The following is a 17,988-nucleotide window of genomic DNA, read 5'->3' on the forward strand; positions in this document are numbered from 1 at the left end:
TGAATCCATTACTGCCTAAAAGGGTCAGGAATTCGCCCTTTCCGCTCCTTTCCCCCAGCCTGTTACCTTGACATGATTCTGTAGGTCCCTTTGTATGTAAATTCACAGTTCTGGAAACAATAACAGGAGACACTGATTCACACATGAGGAGAGACACTGCTTTCCTATATGAGGCAGTCATTAATATTTGCATGTCTCTCACAGCCACCGCCCTAGTTCAGGCCCTGATCACCTCTTGACTAGACTATGGTAATATCCTCCTAATTGGTCTCCTTGCCTCTGGTCTCTTCCTACTCTAACCCATCTACCACACAGCTGCCAAACTGAAATGTCACTGTGCTGCTCATGAAGCATCAAAGCCTGCTTGTTGCCTCTAAGATAAAAGACAAAGTCCTCTGTTTGACCCACAGGCTGTCCACCCCACTCTGCCCATGCTATTTCTCATCCAGTCAAACTGTTCTGCTCCATTTTCCTTGTACACAGTGTTCCATCTCTTGCCTCTAGGCTTTTGCACTGGCAGTCCCCCACGTCTGGAACACTGTCCTTCCTCATTTCTGCCTCTTGGGATCCCTGGATCTGTTCAAGGCTTAGTTCACATGCCTCTTGCTCCTTTAGGGACAGGTCAGAACAGATGGATTACCTTGAAAGTGTCTTCCAATTCGGGGATCCTGTGACTCTCTGCAACCTTGGACAAATCACTTACTGTCTGTAAACTTCTGTTTTCTCATCTGCAAAACTGGAGTAAAAATCACACTTCCCCTCTGGATCTTGAAGGGTTGTTGTGATGAGTGGAATGGCATTATGGGTACATGACCAACCTTATAGGCAGGAAGATCTGGATTCAAATCCTGACTGGCACAGATACAGGCTGCCAAATCACTTAACCAAAGCCCTAAATGGTTAGCTTTGGTAGAGGAAGTTCCTATATCAGAACGGAGTCAATGACATCATGGTATGTAAAGCACTTTGTAAATTACACATCACACATGGGGGTCAGCCGCTGTCATCCTCACTCAGCCATGGGTTTAGATGAAGCTCGTCCTCCCTGACTCACTGAAAGCTATTTCTTTCAAAGATCATGCCTTTTTCTTTTCTTTCCTTTTCTCTTTTTCTGGGGGGAGGGAGGGCAGGGAGAACATCTACCAAAGAATCTGAGGTTTGGAGCCTTCTTTCCATCTCTGTGGCAAGCCGACTGTTTGACAAGCACCGGTGAGCCCAGCTGGCAGGTCAAGCTGAATTCTGCAGAGTTCCCACCCCATTAACCATGCTCCCACTGAACACCATTCCCAGTGGGAATGTAGGGACAGTGAGAACCTGGCCGTGTGTAAGAAGTGACCCACAAACCCCATGGCACAGCTTCCATTGCAGGATGATCTGGATGGTCTGTCGTTGGCTCCCATTCAGAGCTGATGGATGGGCACCAAATGCCTTCTCAAAATTGTGGCCATGTGCCCATGTGTTTCTCCTTGCAGAATGAGAACTTCCCTTTGTAATTTCTCTTTTATTGGCCTTCCTTGATCCAGCCACCTTCCAGCCTGCCTTGACTTAGATCCTAGCTGACTGCCAAAGGGCACAGAAAGCTTACTCTTCTTAAGTAACAGTGGGTAAATCCCTGCTGCTTCCTCCAAAATCGCCAACCTGGGCCAGAGTCCCTGGGTACCCTATGTCACTGCTATCACAAAGTAGTGGTCATAGAATTCAGTTCATCTTTAAAAGTACAAGGTATTCCTTCATGAGTCACAAAGGAGAAACTTGGCTAGATATTAGATATGCAAGATGGCGGGAGCTGGCTTTCTCAGTTGCTCAGTTTAGAAATTTATACCTTTAAAAATGGGCTGTAGTTTAAAGACTTCTGCCTGCTCCTATACCTCATCATGGTTGAAGATGACCCCTAGGTCAAAGGGTTGTTCTGCCAATTTTCAAGCTCTGGCATGTTCTACCAAACTGGAAAGGCATTAGGATTATGTCTAGCCATAGCGGATACACCTGCCAGCTGAAGACAGGCTTGGCCAAGCTCAGGGAGGCTCATTGTCAGAAGAGGGGCTATTAGACAAAGACTTCATTGAAATCATGAGACTTGGAGGAGGTTGTGACTTTTGCTGGAAGAGGGACTAGCCACATGAATGAAATGATGGACTCAAACTGAGAGCGGAATAGCAAGGAACATGAGGAAACTTTACAAACCCCGAGCTCAAACCCCTCCCCACTGCTTCCCACCTGAAAAGTCCAGCCTCGCTTGACATTCCTCCTCCTCCCACACTTTGGACTTTAGCCAAACTGTCATTTTCTCTGCTCCTCACACAGGACGCTCCCTCTCTCCCATACCTGTGTCTTTCCACTGGCCATTGCTCGTGCCTGAACATTTCCTCCTTTCTTCTGCCTTGTAGAGAAGTGTCTTAAGCACCATGAAGTCTCTTCTGAGCCACCCACCCACCCAAGAGCTGATGCCTTCCCTCCCAACCTGCCTTGCATTGAATTCCTTTTTATATGATTTGATTACTTTACACTGCTTTTATTTTTAATACTTCTTATCTCCCTTATTAGAAGTAAGCTCTTTGCAAATAGGGACTGCTTCATTCTTTGTACTTGTATCCCCAACACTTGGTAGAGTGCCTGGCACATAGTAGGCCCTAAATAAATACTCATTGATTAATTGGTTGAACAATAATACTTCATTACTGACCATCTGCGGAGATCAAGACATTCCCCAAACTTCAATCTGTAGTTCTTATGAAGAGGGGTGGAGAAATACATTTAGTAGCTAAGTGGCACAGTGGACAGAGAATTAGACTTGGAATCAGGAAGTCCTGCATTGAAAACCTGCCTCAGACACTTACTATGTGACCCTAGGCAAGTCACGTAACCTCTGTCTGCATCAGTTTCCCCATCTGTAAAGTAAGGATAATAATGGCACCCAGCCCCCAGGGATGTGTGAGGATGAAATGAGATTATTCGTAAAACACTTTGCAAACCATAAAGTACTATGTAAATACTAGTAATGCCTAGTGAACACTGGGTATTTGGGGTCTCATCTCTTTCATTCTATCCTTACGATGATACATTTAGATACATTTGGATCCATTTGACTGTCTGGACTCAAGTAATGATGGCTGAACCATTAATAGCTTAGCATAAACTTGGAAGGAGGTGTCTGTCCATCATCTCTGGACTACCTTTAGGAGGTTTTTGACTGCTCGAAATTTTGATCAATGACTTCAGTAGAATCAGAGAGCTAAGAGTGATAGCTGTTGCTTTAAGTGGTAGAGTCAAGATCCAAAAAAGTCTTAATAGACTTTAAGTTTGGGCCAAATCTAATAAGATGAAGGTTTCTAGGATATATATAAAAGCCTCCTGACTATATACCATGCATTGTTTTTATTTTTTTACATTTAATTTTTATTTTTTCTTAATTACATGTAAACAAAAAATTTAACCTTAATTTTTCAAAAATTTTGAGTTCCAAATTCTCTCCCACCTCTTTTCCCTTCCACCTCCTTGACAAGACAAGCAATCTGATATAGATTATGAATGTGTATTCATATCATGCATATTTTTTCAAATATTTTAGTTTTTCCCATTACATGTAAAAAATTAACATTTTTTAAATTGGCTGCTAAATTATCTCCCTCTTTTTGGCTCATCCTCCTCTCCTTGAGAAGGCAAGTCATTTGTTATAGGTCATACATGTACAGTCATACAAAACACATGTCCACATTAGTCATGTTGTGAAAGAAAAAAATAGACAAAAAAATAAAGAAGGTAAAAAGAAGTATGCTTCAATTTGCATTTAGACTCCATTAGTTATTTCTTTGGAGGTGGATAGCTTTTCATCGTGAGTCCTTTGGAATTGACTTAGGTGACTGTATTCCTAGAATAACGAAGTCATTAATATTTGATCATCATACAATATTGCTGTTACGGTGTACAATATTGCCATTGCTCATTTCAATCGATCATAAATATTTTTAAAGAGGAAAGTTGAGGCATGGCAAGTGCCAAATAATAGCCCCCAAAAAAAGGAATTGATTTTGTTTAACAGGAAATGGTTGGTTATTGATGTGGGATTTTCAAAATAGTTGCTTCAAATCATTCAGTTTATAGTCATACATTTTAAGACAAAGATCAAAATTAATTTTTTTAATGAGAAGATATCACACTTGAGACAACTCCAACCCGACCTATTTAAACAAGCTATTAATGACAAAAAATGGTAAACAGATACGAGAACAGATATTGGCATTATCAGCCAAAGAAGTTACCAAGGTGACTTAGATAAGGTGATCACCATTAACTAAGGAAAATTAATGCATGAGAATTAGTCTCCACACAAGGAAACCAAAAGAGCCTAGATATCACCTCAGCCAGCCAACACTATTTTATCTCCTTGCCAAGTTGAAAGATGGCAGTCAATGGTAACACCATTTGAGAATATAAACTTTTTAAAAGAAAACTTATGGAGGAAGCCAAAAGATTGAGTAAAGGTTGAGAGTATGAAGCAATGGAGAGAAAAATAGATTTGAAGAAAGTCTGGTAAGAGACTCAACTAAAATCAAAGGGGACTTAAGGAAGAAATTTAGAATGTTCTAAGTGAAACTTGGAGAAACTTAAACAGTATGCAAAATTAGAAATTATTTGGGAAAAAAGTTTTCTGTAATAAACCAATTTTTTTTGTCAGTGACAATGAACTCACCAAGTTTGGTCACAAATATCATGGTCTCCAATGTGCTTCTTCAGGATGTAGAAATGGCACTAAAATTCAAAAATGGGAAGAGCAAATGGACTAAACTAATATGTGTGTGTCAATGATACATAATGATGTTCTATGCTGGAGACAACACAACTGCAAGGACATTGAAGAATCTGTTCTCATAGTATCAGTAAAAGGGGATGAGATCAAAACCTCTAACCTTATAAATACCAGAAAAAACTGAGCAGCAATAACTCATCAATATGCCAACTTTCTCATCTCTACAAAATTTTTCGTCAGAAAAATCTACCCAAACATCAAGGGCATCTGCTTCAACAATCCAGCTAGCAGCTCCTGTGGGGGTGTAAAACCAACAACAACCAGCTCACAGAAGGCTGCAAGCCCAGGTTCTTTTGATCTGCTTTACTGAGGAAAGCAACGTTAAGGGGTTAACAGTTTTACTTTAATCCAGCATACAAATATCATTCACTTAGTTCAGGGGAAAAAGCCAACACCTTGAACTTCAGAGCAAATACAAACAAATTACAAACATTGACAGATAGGCCAAACACAATTCATGGTTACCAACATCTGGGTTCAGCCAGGAAGCTCATAACAGTGGCTGGCCCAGAGTCACGTGAGCCACCATGGCTGTGGGTCAGAGCTCCGAAAAAGGAAAGCCAACCCCTGGTTTTATATCTTTTTCAGGGTCAAGGGTGAGTCACACATGCGACTCACCCACATGACCTAAAATCGTCACAAAGATGCGATAAACCCAAGTGGTCTAAAAGCCTCTGATGTCACAAACATGTCACTCAAACCCATGTAAACTAGGCTTTCCCTTGAGGCAAGGAGGTCATCAAGGACTGCTAATTTAATCAAGGAAACAAAGGCCAAACTCTTCAAGGGCTCTTGGTTGAATTAAGTGCTAAGAGCCCATTTTGATTGCCCACACAGCATCCTTGTTGGAACTAGGAAAAGGGAATTAGGTAGGTTTTGCAAGTAATATTCACAAGCACATCTTCACAACTATACAATTGACTGAAAGCTGTAAAGAATACAAGCTCCCACTGGACTTATTATTTGTCCACTGTTAAAAAAACCCATTTGACTTAGTAGAGCAAACTATTGCCTCAAAATCTCTCCTTCAAGAAATGCTTCCTGTTCATATGTCAAAAGTATACAAAATTACATTGAAGATAGAAAATCAGAGATAACTTTGTTCAGTGACTGTTTAATATCAAGTGATGAATAAAACAGGAAGATATTCTTCCCCATGGTATTTGCCATAGTGATGGAGCATGAATGTCAAACACAGGATTCTAGGGATTCCTTATAGATTCTGAGTTGTTCCAGTTATTCCTATTTGCAGATGACACTATACCAACCTCATCAAGCCCTAGCCTCTTACAGGGAATCCATAATCACCCAAAAGAGTTCACTATAACTATCCACACAAGCAAAACCAAGTGGATGACACATACCTGTTTTCCAGACTATGACATGCAGTTAGATAGATAGTCAAAAAGCATTTAGTAAACCTTTACTATGTGCCGAGCACTCTGGTAATCACTCAGGATACAAAGAAAAGCAAAAGACAGTCTGTAACTTACAATCTAATGACCCAGAGACCTAATACATTATCATATATACCTTAGGCACACACTGTGGGAGGTCAATGAGTTGGTCTCAGCCTTGAATAGGAGGAAAGGAGTGAGCTGGATTATCCTTGGAAAGTGACACAATCTTTTAATGGCCCCCATGATTCTTGCTGAAATAATAACATAATACCAATATTTTTCAGCTATGAATCATAGAAATCATGCTTTGAAAAATAAGTTGCAGATCACCCAAAAGGGCAATGGAGAGGCATATGGCAGACATGATCAGGCTGCCTGCAACACAATACAGATGAGAAATTACATAGGAAAAGTGTCTGAGAGATGTTAGGAGTTATGTTGAGAAGAGGAGGTGAGCCAGTCACTTACCAAAATCAAAGGATACCAAGCTGGCATGCTCTACTGGCATCTATGTGATGTCAGGAGATCTAAAGGGAGACCTTTAGTAGGAAGAGAAGGGCAAGAATCGCCCAGGATGAAAAGACATGGATGGATTGCCGTCTTCCCTATTAGGGGAAATGAGTGAGATTACAGATCTGTGGAAGCATTGAAATCTACATTGTGTCTTGCTTTTAAGGTCAAAAAATCAACTTCACAAGGAGAAGCTGGGGAAGATGTAGTTAGCTGTTTGTCTTAAAAAAAGATCTGGGGATTTTGGTAGACTGCAACATCGATATAAGTCAATAGTGTAATATGGGAGCCAAGAGAGCAATGCCATCTTGGGTTGCATGAAAAGACAGAGTATCCCGGAGTAGAGAGCAGATCAGATGGTCCTGCTGTGCTCTACCCTGGATGGGTTCTAGGTAGCGTATTGTGCTCAGGGCTGGATGTTCCATTTTGGAAAGGACATGATAACGTACAGAGTACCCAGAGGAAGCTAGCCAGGATGATGAAGGTCCTGGAAATCATGCTGTAGGAGGGTCTGTTGAGCCTGGAGAAGAGAAGGCTTCAGTGAGACATGAGCAGAGCTTCTGCAAGTCTTTGAAGGGTCTCACGTGAAAGAGGTATTGGGCTTTATTTATTCAGCCCTGAAGGGAAGTCCCAGGGGCAATGAGGAAAAGTAATGAACTGTAAAGACCAAATCAGACTTGATATAAGGAAAACCTTCCTAATAGTTGGAACTATTAAAAAACAGAATAGATTGCATTAGGAGCTGATAGATTCTCCTCCTCTTCCTCCTCCCTCGATCCCAGAAGCCTTCAAGTGGATGTTAGGTGCTTGCTTGTTGGGGATGGTGTAGAAGGAATTTAGGATTAGATATAGGTTGTACCAGATGCCATGATTTATTTTGTGCATGTCTTTGAACAAGCCCCTTCCTGTCTCTCAGACTCAGTTTCTTCAACCATAAAATGAGGTCACCAGACTAAATGACATCTGAATCTCTTCATGAATCTGTGATCCAAACCCCAACCCCAGCTTGGCTGCTTATCTGCTCTGCAACTTTGCCAAAGTCTCTTAACCTCTCTGAGCCTCAGTTTCCTCGTCTGTAAGATAAAAGTATTAGGCTGGATGAATCCTAAAGCCCTCCCCATAAACCAGGGCAAGTAGCAACATCATAGAGTGAGAATTGGAAGCTTTGAAACTGAGGCTTAAAGGTGACTTGTCCAAGGTCACATAGGGAGTATATAAAACAGGATTTGAACCTATGTCCCCCAAATCCAGCCCTCTTTCCACTGTCTCATGCAGCTTCTGATCACACAAGCAAAAGTTCCCAAAGCCACCTGATGTTACATTATCCAGAAAAGTCCGGGTAGAGGGGTTTTAGCTTGAATTATCCCACTGTTTGTTTCAGCTCTTCTGGTTTATTTTACTTGAGAAACAATGGCCTAAAGTATTACTATTTGCCAACCATGTGTGGAATGAGTAGACAAGAAGCGAGTACCCATGAAAGAGAAAATATGTGAAGAGACCTCAGTGTAGACTGCAGTCCAGACAGGGACTAACTGAAGAGACCCCAGTGTAGACTGCAGTCCAGAAAGGGACTAACTGAAGAGACCCCAGTGTAGACTGCAGTCCAGACAGGGACTAACTGAAGGCAACATCCCATCCAGCCCTTTTGGTGAGGGAACTGTGGAATGGACTTGCACTTGACAGGTAATAGCATCAGTGAAGTGGGTGAAAGCCTGTCCAAAGAAAATCTGGAGGGAGATTTCGGAAGAGTTGACATTAAGAGGATAAAGCATTCAAATTTGGGGAATGTTTCTCATCGTGGCCCCAGGATTCATCCAGGCTTACTCATCCTTGGGTCACATCTTATTCCTGAAGACTCTTGAGAGCCTTTGAGGATAAATGCACACAGGACTTCCCAGTAAAAGGTTTATAAGGTAAATAGGAAAGAAAGTGATGTTTTGGTCTAAAAACAAACTCAATCATCTGGAAAAGGAGTGAGATAGCTTTGGCAATTCAAATTTCCATTGCCCCATGAAATAGAGTGAGTCCTGTTGGCAAGGCCCAAATAAAGAAAGACTCATGATGAGATCGTAGTTCAAAGACATTGGAATAGAGTCCAACACAATGAAAATGAGATTATTACAAAGGAGTCGCAATGCATATCGGTGTGGGCAGAAAAGGGGACTAGAATAGAAAATTCTAGGGTACGGACTCCAAAAGCCAATCCATGGCATCCCCATGTTTATCACCAGAGGAAGCACATATGGGCCAATTTAAGGGTTCATTTTTACATATGAATATTTGCTTTTAAAAAAGATTGCTGCTCCACTGAAAGGTTTTTTTTCTTTCTTTTTACTTTCCTTCTCATGTTCCCTGGGACCTTCTGACCCATTCTTTAGGAGAGATTTTCTGAGGTGGAAGTGTCCGTGGTGATTCTTCACATGAATGAAGGAAAAGTGGGCATTAAGTACTCACTGTGTGCCTAGCACTGGGGATACAAATACAGAAGGTGGAGGGGAAGAAGGTGAAGCGCGGTCTTGAAGCTGGGCACAGCCAATAGAATGGGCCACGGATGGCTGGCCACTTGTCTTCACCAATCAGCACAGCAAAGTCTGACAGCAATGGCTCCATGGGGGGTGGATTCAGTCACCCGGGGAGTGGTCTCTGGAGGCCAAGTGGTCTGGAGCAGGGCTTCTTAAACTTTTTCCACTTGTGACCCCTTTTTGCCTTTCAGCAGCATTCCCAGGCATTGCATGGGCTGAGGGCATGCACAGTGCAAAGCACATATGCTTTGTGTTCAGAACCAAGGCTGTGGTGAAGTTACACAATGAAACACAGACAAGCGCTGCCAGAAACACCTTGGATTCATTATACATTTTATTTTTTTAGTTAATTTTGGGTCGTTGTGTGTTCAGAAACCTTTTACCATTGCCAAATTTTTCATGGCCACATATGGGGTTGCAACCCACAGTGTTTAAGAAGTGCTGCTCTAGAGAAAGCAGCAACAGGATGGATATCAAGGAGTCAGCTAGGGTGGATAATTAGATGGGCTGTGAATCAGTCTAATGTTCCCAATGCTAGCAACTGGGAGGAATGCTAATAAACAGTAAGCTGCTTGAAGGCAGGAATTTTTTGTATATTGTTTTTGTCTCTGTATCCCCGGTGTCTTGCACATAGTCAGTATTTAATACATGCTCACTGAATAAGTGAGTGAATGGATATGATCGTAAACATTATTTTACTCTATTAATAGAGAGAACCTGGTGTATGGGTTGTTTCAAAGGTCAGATACCTCCCCACTCCCTGGGCTCCAATGTGATTACTGGAGGTAAAGTTAGCTGCCCCCAAGAAAGAATTAGATGGCTAGCAGGGAGAAAATTTGACCTAGGCACACATAAGTTGGACCATGTGAAACACATCATTGATCTCAGGCCAGTATGATGTTTCTCTCTTGCCATCCCCTTGCCCCCACTTCCTGCCATACTGCAGACCTCCCTCTGATGGTCTGGTGATGGATCTGTCTACACACTGCTCTCCTTCTCAGTCTATTCTCTTTTTATTCTGTGGATAATATCAGTAGCTTGGATATCTCAGTCACAGCATCAGACTTTTCATCTGAACGTCCAGGGTTCAAATCAGGTGGAAGCCTCTTCTTGAGGCCTTGTGGTACAGAGTAGAGAAGAATACTAGATTTTGAATTGGTGGACCTCAGTCCAATATCAGCCTGGCTCCACTGCTTATTCTCCTCGTGACTTTGAGAAAGTCCTTGGACTTCTCTGAGGCTCAGTTGCTCCACATGTAAAATGATGAGGGAGGGGCGGATTGAATAACTGGGGACCCAAAGCACTGCTATTAAAACTTTCACATCTGTTAGGGCTTATCATCACTGTCCCAGATTTTAGTCGTTCTCTGAGAATCAGTCCCATCCCTCGATGTTCCACCACCTCTATCTTCTGCTTTCATTCTCACTGTCCCCTCACTTTGTAATAAGATGGGGTTTTTTCAGGGGAAGGGGATGGAGGAAGCTAGTAACTCTCCAGAGATCTAGCCCATAAGACCCACATGGTCACCTCACCTTGCCTGGGAATGAAACCCACACATAAACCTCCCCCACTCATGAATACTTTTACTACTTCTTCCTGCTCTCGCTCTTGGAATCACTCATTCAATCCACACAATCATTTATCCTCTGTGTGTCCTTGCCCCACTCAAGCACTCAAGGGTCAACTTCCTGCATGCCAACCCCACTGATCCCCAACATGGACTAATGCTTTCTCCTAGACCAGATGGTAACTAATGACTGTGGGCAGCTGTGCTTCCTTGCACAGCTGTCTGCATGCCTTCTTGTTAAGTTCTCAACCCTAATATCTGTGGCAAAGCCAGGGGACAAGTTGGGTAGCAGTGGAAAGTGATGATCCGGACAATCCAGGTCCCAAAGTCACCTTTTTGCCTGATTTGTTCAGGTTAAGAACTAAGTGATTTTAGCTTTAAATTCTATAAATTGACCCCTTCCTTTCTATATTTCTCATTGGTGAAATGAAGGGGAGTTGGACTAATGACCTACATGCATTAAAGAAGCAATATAGTGTAAAAGATGCTGATCTTGGGGCCCAAGGATCTGAGTTCAAAGTTCAGTTCTCTCACATACTTCCTGGGTGATGAGGGACATTACCTATGCAAACAAGTAAACTACTTGTGTTTCCCATTGAGGTAATAACTGGCCATAAGAACATAATGGATCAAATAGCTTTAGAGCCAGAAGGGGCCTCAGAATCCAACCCCTCGTTTCATAGATAAAGAAACAAAGATTCCGAGAAAGGAAGGGTGACTTATAGCATCACACTGTCATAAGACTCAAACTGGCTTCAAACATGGCTCTTGTGACTCCAAGTTCAGGGGCAAGAATGTGGTCTTGAGTCATGGGACCCGGTTTTCAATCCCACCTCTTTCATTAACTCATTGTGCGACCTTGGGTAGCTTATTTAATTGCTCTGGGCCTCAGTTTCCTCAGCTTTAGAATTGGGGGATTGGCCCACCAACCCAACAACAACAGTAATGAGTAAAGCTGAGGTAGCTCTACAAGCTTTCCAAAGACCCGGGGCCTCCAAGAGCTTGGATCCTAGGTTTTTATGACTACCAACATGTTTCCCATCTTAACAAGAGTTCTTCTGGGCTCTTTGCAACTTGAAGTGGAGGCAGCTCCACAGGCCATGTCGTTATTTCAGATGTTGGGGAAAATTCTTGAATCAGAAGACATATTTAAGAGGACAAGATTCCTACCATTCCAGCTTCATTTACTAGGAGCTCAGTGTAGACAACCAAAGGGTACCTGCCTCTTTAAAAAAATTAAATGTAAACACCAGCAGGTTTCTTCAGGGGACTCCTTAACGTGTAAGCCTCCATTAGCCCGGGAGCATGGAGGAATTCCCTAAGGAAACATTTGAAGTGTTGATTGGTCCCTCTGGGAGTTACCATAGCATACTCTGTGGCTTCTCTGGAGTCGTCCTTGGGTTCCTGGCAGAAGGGCAGGGAAGAGCTCACATTCAGATCATGCAGCTTCCCAGGCAGCCTCTGCTGGGCCTGAGATGGCCCTCAGTGGGATCCCAGCTTCACAAAAGAAGAAGGGTTGAGAGAAGGAAAACTGTTCCAGGGTTTGGGAGTTGTCCTTTGTGCAAACATTTGGAGGCAGGAAATGGAGTTTGGAAGAATGGTTGGGTGCTCCTCCCACCAGAATCACTTAGACTGTGACCCTGGAGAGTCCCTGGGCTCTTGGTTTGCCTGGATCCAGGTCTCCTCGATTCCCAGCCATTTTAAAGCCATGCTCTACGAGATTCTGTCCCCTTCAGGTATTGTCTTGTATTTGTATCCCTAGAACTTTGGTCAATGCCCATCATACAGTAACCACTGAATTAATATTGTCCTTGCATTATCTGTCATTCTTTCCTTCAGTTTAGAGTTTAAGCTGTTGAGCACCTGCCTGTGCTCCCATGATGAGTGAAAGAGAAATAGGTGACTACGACCCTTTCTCTTGAACAGCTTCTAATCAGATTAGAGGCCTTACAACTTAGGTGTTAGCTCATTGGCAAAAATAAAACTATAGATGCTACATTCTATATGTTAACATTCCATTCATAAGTACAAGGAGGCCTTGTGATGTGGTGGTAAAAACCCAAAACTTTCGTAAGATCTTAGATCTAGAGCAATAAGGGAAATCAGCTTCCATCTAGTCCTTTATTTTACAAATGGGTGAACAGAGGCAGAATGCTGTTTAAGTGACTCACCCAAAGTCACATGGCAGTAAATAGCAGAGTGCCGATTTCAAAACTTGGGGTTTGTGAGTTCAAGTTATTTTGTTCTTTTAACTACTAAACACTTAGTCTAGTGCCTGACATGTAGCAGGTATCTAATAAAGGCTTTTCCACAGAATACGGAGTCATGGGACCTTAGCCGGAGCTCCATCTCTGCCCTTAATATCTGTGTAACACTCATAAAGTCTCTAGGTCTCAGTTTCCTCCTCTCTAAAATGAGGGTGTTGAACTATATGGCTTCTGAGCTCCTTCTAACTATGAACCTAAGACTCCCACGATGGTGGGTGCCTAGCCCAGTTGTCAGTCAGCACTCTGTTTCTCTTTTTACTTTTCTCTTTGTTCTTATTTACATGGAGTTATCATGTATATTGTTTTCCTGATTTTGTTTCCTCTGTATTGCATCTGTGCATGTGTAAATCTTTCCGTCCTTCTCCACGTTCTTCAAATCCATTGTTTCTTAAGTGGAAAGAATGTTCCCCTACCTTTGTGTGCCATCCCTTAGTCTTTGCAACTGCTCCTTTTTATTAACAAATAAAGAAAATGAGGCCCTTTCTCCTCCCTCCCCATGTGAAGAAAGGGGACCTAGTTGGGCCTGGTCCTTGCTAACTCCAAAAGATTTCAGACAGAGACCAAGTGAGACCCTGTCTGGATTAAGACCCAGGAAGCTGAGGGGATAGGCTCGCTGAGGAAATGTGCCCTGCCTAGGTTTTAAGCTGCCAGAAGGCCAGCCGAGAATTAGATCTGGGAGAGTAGAAACTATTAGCAGAAGTCCAACCCCTTCTTTTTTCGTTTGAGGAAATGGAGTCCTAGAGACGTGAAATGGTGTGTCCAAGCTCATACCATCAGGATCTGAATCCAAGTCCTCCCACTCTGAATTCAAAGCTTATTCCACTTGATTGAGTGCCTCCTATGATCCAGTCGCTGTCCAAGGTCCTGGAATGGATCAGGACTGGATGTCCTGTGAGGGCACACGTTTCCAGCTCTGTGACTCTATGATCCTTTGATCTTCAGTTACCCAAGTAGAGTCTGTAATCCCTCCCATCTACATCATTAAAATCCCACATGGGTACAAAGGCATTGGCCAGAGTGATGACCCTAGAGTCAGACTCATGTCCAAACCTTGCCTCAGACATTCACAAGGCGTGTGACCAAATCATTTCACCCCTGAACCTCTGTTTCCCCATCTGTAAACGAGGACAATAATAACACCTGCTCCTCAGGTTTGTTGAGAGACTCCAGTGAGATGACGTATGTAAAGCGCTTTTCAAACGTTTAAGGGCAGTAGAAATATAAGCTATTATTATCACTGGTATTCAGTAAAGCCTTGTGATCCATAAAAAAAAAACAGTCTTCTTAAAACTTTAAATCAGAAACTATCTTCCTGTGTGCGCACATATATTCAATTAGATTCATTCACTACAGGAGTGTGTTTTAGTCTTCATTACTTTAGGAATATGCAAGAGGAAACAAAAGTCCCCTGGGGGAAAATGTAGTTCAGCCTGACTCCAAAGTGTGGAAAGAGTGCTGGATTTGGAGGCAGAGGTCCTGAGTTCAAATCCCACGCAGCCCTGCCTCTGACTACCTGTGTGACCTGGGCAAATTGCTTCACTGTCCTCTTCTGCAAAATAAAAGAATTGCCTGACACCTCAGATCATAGTATCATGGTCACGTGTAGGGCTGGAAGGAACACCAAAAACCAGTGTCCCATGGAAAGACTGTGGGTTCTTGCATCAAAAGCCCTGAGTTCAAATCATGTCTCTGTTGTCTACTTTCCGTGTGAGGGTAAGCAAGTCCCTTGACTCCCCTGGGCCTCAGTTTCTTCATCTATAAAAAGAGGGATTTGGACCATGTGACTCCTTGGGGCTCTTACGTCTCTAGAGCTATGCTCCTGTGATCTAATTTAACTCCTACATTTTATACCTGGGGAATCTGAAGCCAGAGAGATGAAGTGACTTGTCCACAGTCACACAGCTGGTCAGTGACAGAACCAGGATTTCAACTAAGAGTCTAGGATGTCAAGTCAAATGGGCAAATCCACTGCCCTAAACACAGGCTACATAGTTGGTGGTGTTTTTGATTAAATGGAATCATATTGAAATGACTCATTAGCCTCTAAGGTCCCTTCTGCCTCTGATCCTTGATCCCACCTTTCAGATTGGTCTCTTGAGTTTCACATTGTTGGGTGGGCATTCCCACCTGGTTTTGAAATGTATCCAGATGAGAACCCCTCCTGAGGAATGTGTAAAAGAGAAGGGGGAGGAGCAGAGGACCAATGTTTTAAGATAAAACTTGCTGTTGCTCATATATCAATCACCAAGCATTTATTAACTGCATCCAGTGGAGGAGGTATGGTGCTAAGACTTGGGGGGATACAAAAAAAGCAAACAAATAAAAACCAATCCCTCCCTTCATGGAGCTTAGATTCTAATGGGCGAGACAACAGGTATTTGTCAAGAGGTCCATTCAAGATACAGGCTGAGTAGAGGGAAAGGTAACTTCAAAGGGGAAGGCATTAATAAGTAGTCAGGGTTCTATACAAAAGACCCATTTCTGGGAAAGGGCATGTGGTATTCCCATGAGTTCATTTGGGAAGGTCATCTTCATCAGATGAAGGGATGTTTCATCAGGATGACCACTCGGGGCTTATTGCCATGATCCAGCCCTTCTTCTCTCCCGTTATTTGAATAGAAAGATCATTATTTGTGCCTTCCCCTGATTTCTCTCCCCATCCCCCATGTCTCCACAGGTTATTTTGTGCTTCTCTCCTGTGGGCCACACTCTCAGAGTGAGATCTCGCAAGTTCCCAGCTTTGGTAAACTGCACAGCTATTGACTGGTTCCATGAGTGGCCACAGGAGGCGCTGCTCTCTGTCAGCAGAAGGTTCATCGAAGAAACCCAGGGAATTGAGGTAAGCCATGTAAACACACACACACATACACACACACACACACACACACACACACACACACACACTCACACACACTCTGAAGAGATTGATTTCTTTTTTAAAGATGCAACCCACTCCACTCCCAAGAGAATTTCCTTCTGATACCAATGTATTTTTACAATGATAAAAACCCTTATGGCCAGTTGCTTCTCAATGAAACATTAGAGCCAGTGTCCAGAGCAAAGTTTAGCAACTGATCCCCCAGGAGAAAAATAAAACACATCCATATGCATCAGCTGCTAAGACTAAAGGCAGAAGTCCAGGGTCCTGTCCCCAGGCCCTTTAAACACACAAGCAAAAATAGAAAAGAAAAAAAATAGGAAGGAAGGAAAACAAGACTGAAGGCTCTCCATACATGTTTGCCAGGATTTGGGAGGGATTTATTCCCCCTCTTGTACTAAATCAGTAAGAAATTGTCCTGAAAAAAGAAAGGAGGAGAGAAAACCTCTTACTTTATTCCCTTCCTGGTATCTGTCTGCTTTAGCATCTGACCTTGGAGTGAATTATTTACCTCTGCGAGGACATTATAATTGAAAATATAAGAAGAAGAAATAAGCCAACAGCAGGAATTCCATTGCAAATTCCCATTTCAGGAATACTTATAAAGCAAAGACTGTGTGTCAGGCCATGGGGGAGACTCCAACTTGAGATAAGACACCAGTCTCTGCCCCAGTGGAGTTTCTGGTTTGGGCCAGAGAGATGATGTGTCCAGAATCCATTCCATCACAGCCCAAGACATAGTTTGTGGATGACAGTAACACACAGCCCTGTGTAATCCAACAGTTTGATTCAACGTCCATTTGCTAGACCTCTGTTGTATGTGTTGAGAGCCTTCCTTGTCAGGTGAGGAAAGAATCCAACACATGGGAGGATACCTTGGGTAGACTTATGGTAGGACATGGCAAGAAGCACAAAGGATAGGAAGGTATTGATGGGAATGACGTGAGCTGAGGAGATTTTTCCAGTTCCATTGTAAGTTCCTTGAGGGCAGGGTCTGATTTTGCCTTTCCTTGTATCTTTCAGCACTCAGCCTAGACAATTAAACATGCTCATTGGTTGAATGAATGACTGGTTGGAGCATAGAGAACTTGGAGGGGAATAGGAAGAAATGAGTCTGGAAAGATGAGATGAGCCCAGATTGGGGAGTTAGAATGTAAAGTTAAGGCATTAGGACTTGACCCCATAGGCAGCAGGAGGCCACTGAGAGGTCTGAAGCACAGGATGGATATAACCAGATGGGTATATTTGGCAGACTAGTCAGGTAGGAATATGAAGGATGGATTGGGAAGAAAAGAGAAGAGAGGAAAGATTTCCTGCCAAAGGCTCCCACAATGACCCAGGCAGATGGTGATGGGGGCTTGGGCCATGACGGGGGCAGTCAGAATTACAGTAATAGCCAACATTTATATTGTTCTTTCAGAGTTGCAGAAAGCTCATAACAACTCTCTGAGGTAGCTACTAGAAGTATCCTCATTTTATAAAAGACAAAACTCAGTTCAGAACATTGAGTTATTCACCCATGGTTATCACCCAGTGAATAAGAGTTGGAGGAAGGATTTGCACCCAGGACTCTTCTGATGCCAATCTAGCACTCGCTTTAGACCAGGCTGCCTCAGAAGAGAAAAAAGTGGATAAAAGAGAGATTGTAGAAGTCAAATACAAGGGGTTTGCCAATTTATTGGCCATGAATGATGAGGGAGAGAAAAGAGCCCAAAGTTGGAAGCTTTGGCAGATCTCAGACATGAGACACTCATGGATAAATGGCAAGACCCCTGACAGAAATAGCAAAAGACCAAGTTTTGAGAGAAAGGTGAATAAAGCATCTGGGGTATGGTAAGTCTGAGTCCTGGAGGGACTGCCGGGGGGCCCTAGGGAAGTTAGAGATGCACATCTAGAGCTGAGGAGCTAGGGATTGGGTGACACAGAAGAAGTAAGCCTGAATGAGATCTCCAAGAAAGCTTGTGTTGGGAGAAGGCAACCACCACAGTGGTGAGTCAGGAGAAGGTCAAGGAGTTGACAAAAGAGAGAAGAACGGGT

General features: G+C 42.9%; 1 protein-coding gene across 1 annotated transcript in view; it reads left to right on the forward strand.

Annotated features, from left to right (window-relative positions):
* Positions 1-17,988, forward strand: part of DNAH11 (dynein axonemal heavy chain 11) — a 311,018-nt gene that overhangs the window by 198,861 nt on the left and 94,169 nt on the right. Inside the window, exon 55 of the mRNA XM_036759767.1 lies at positions 15,751-15,912. Within this exon, the coding sequence (XP_036615662.1) occupies positions 15,751-15,912 (162 nt within the window). The remainder of the gene's footprint in view (positions 1-15,750; positions 15,913-17,988) is intronic.

This window comes from Trichosurus vulpecula, chromosome 5, assembly GCF_011100635.1.
Source record: "Trichosurus vulpecula isolate mTriVul1 chromosome 5, mTriVul1.pri, whole genome shotgun sequence".
Taxonomy (NCBI): domain Eukaryota; kingdom Metazoa; phylum Chordata; class Mammalia; order Diprotodontia; family Phalangeridae; genus Trichosurus; species Trichosurus vulpecula.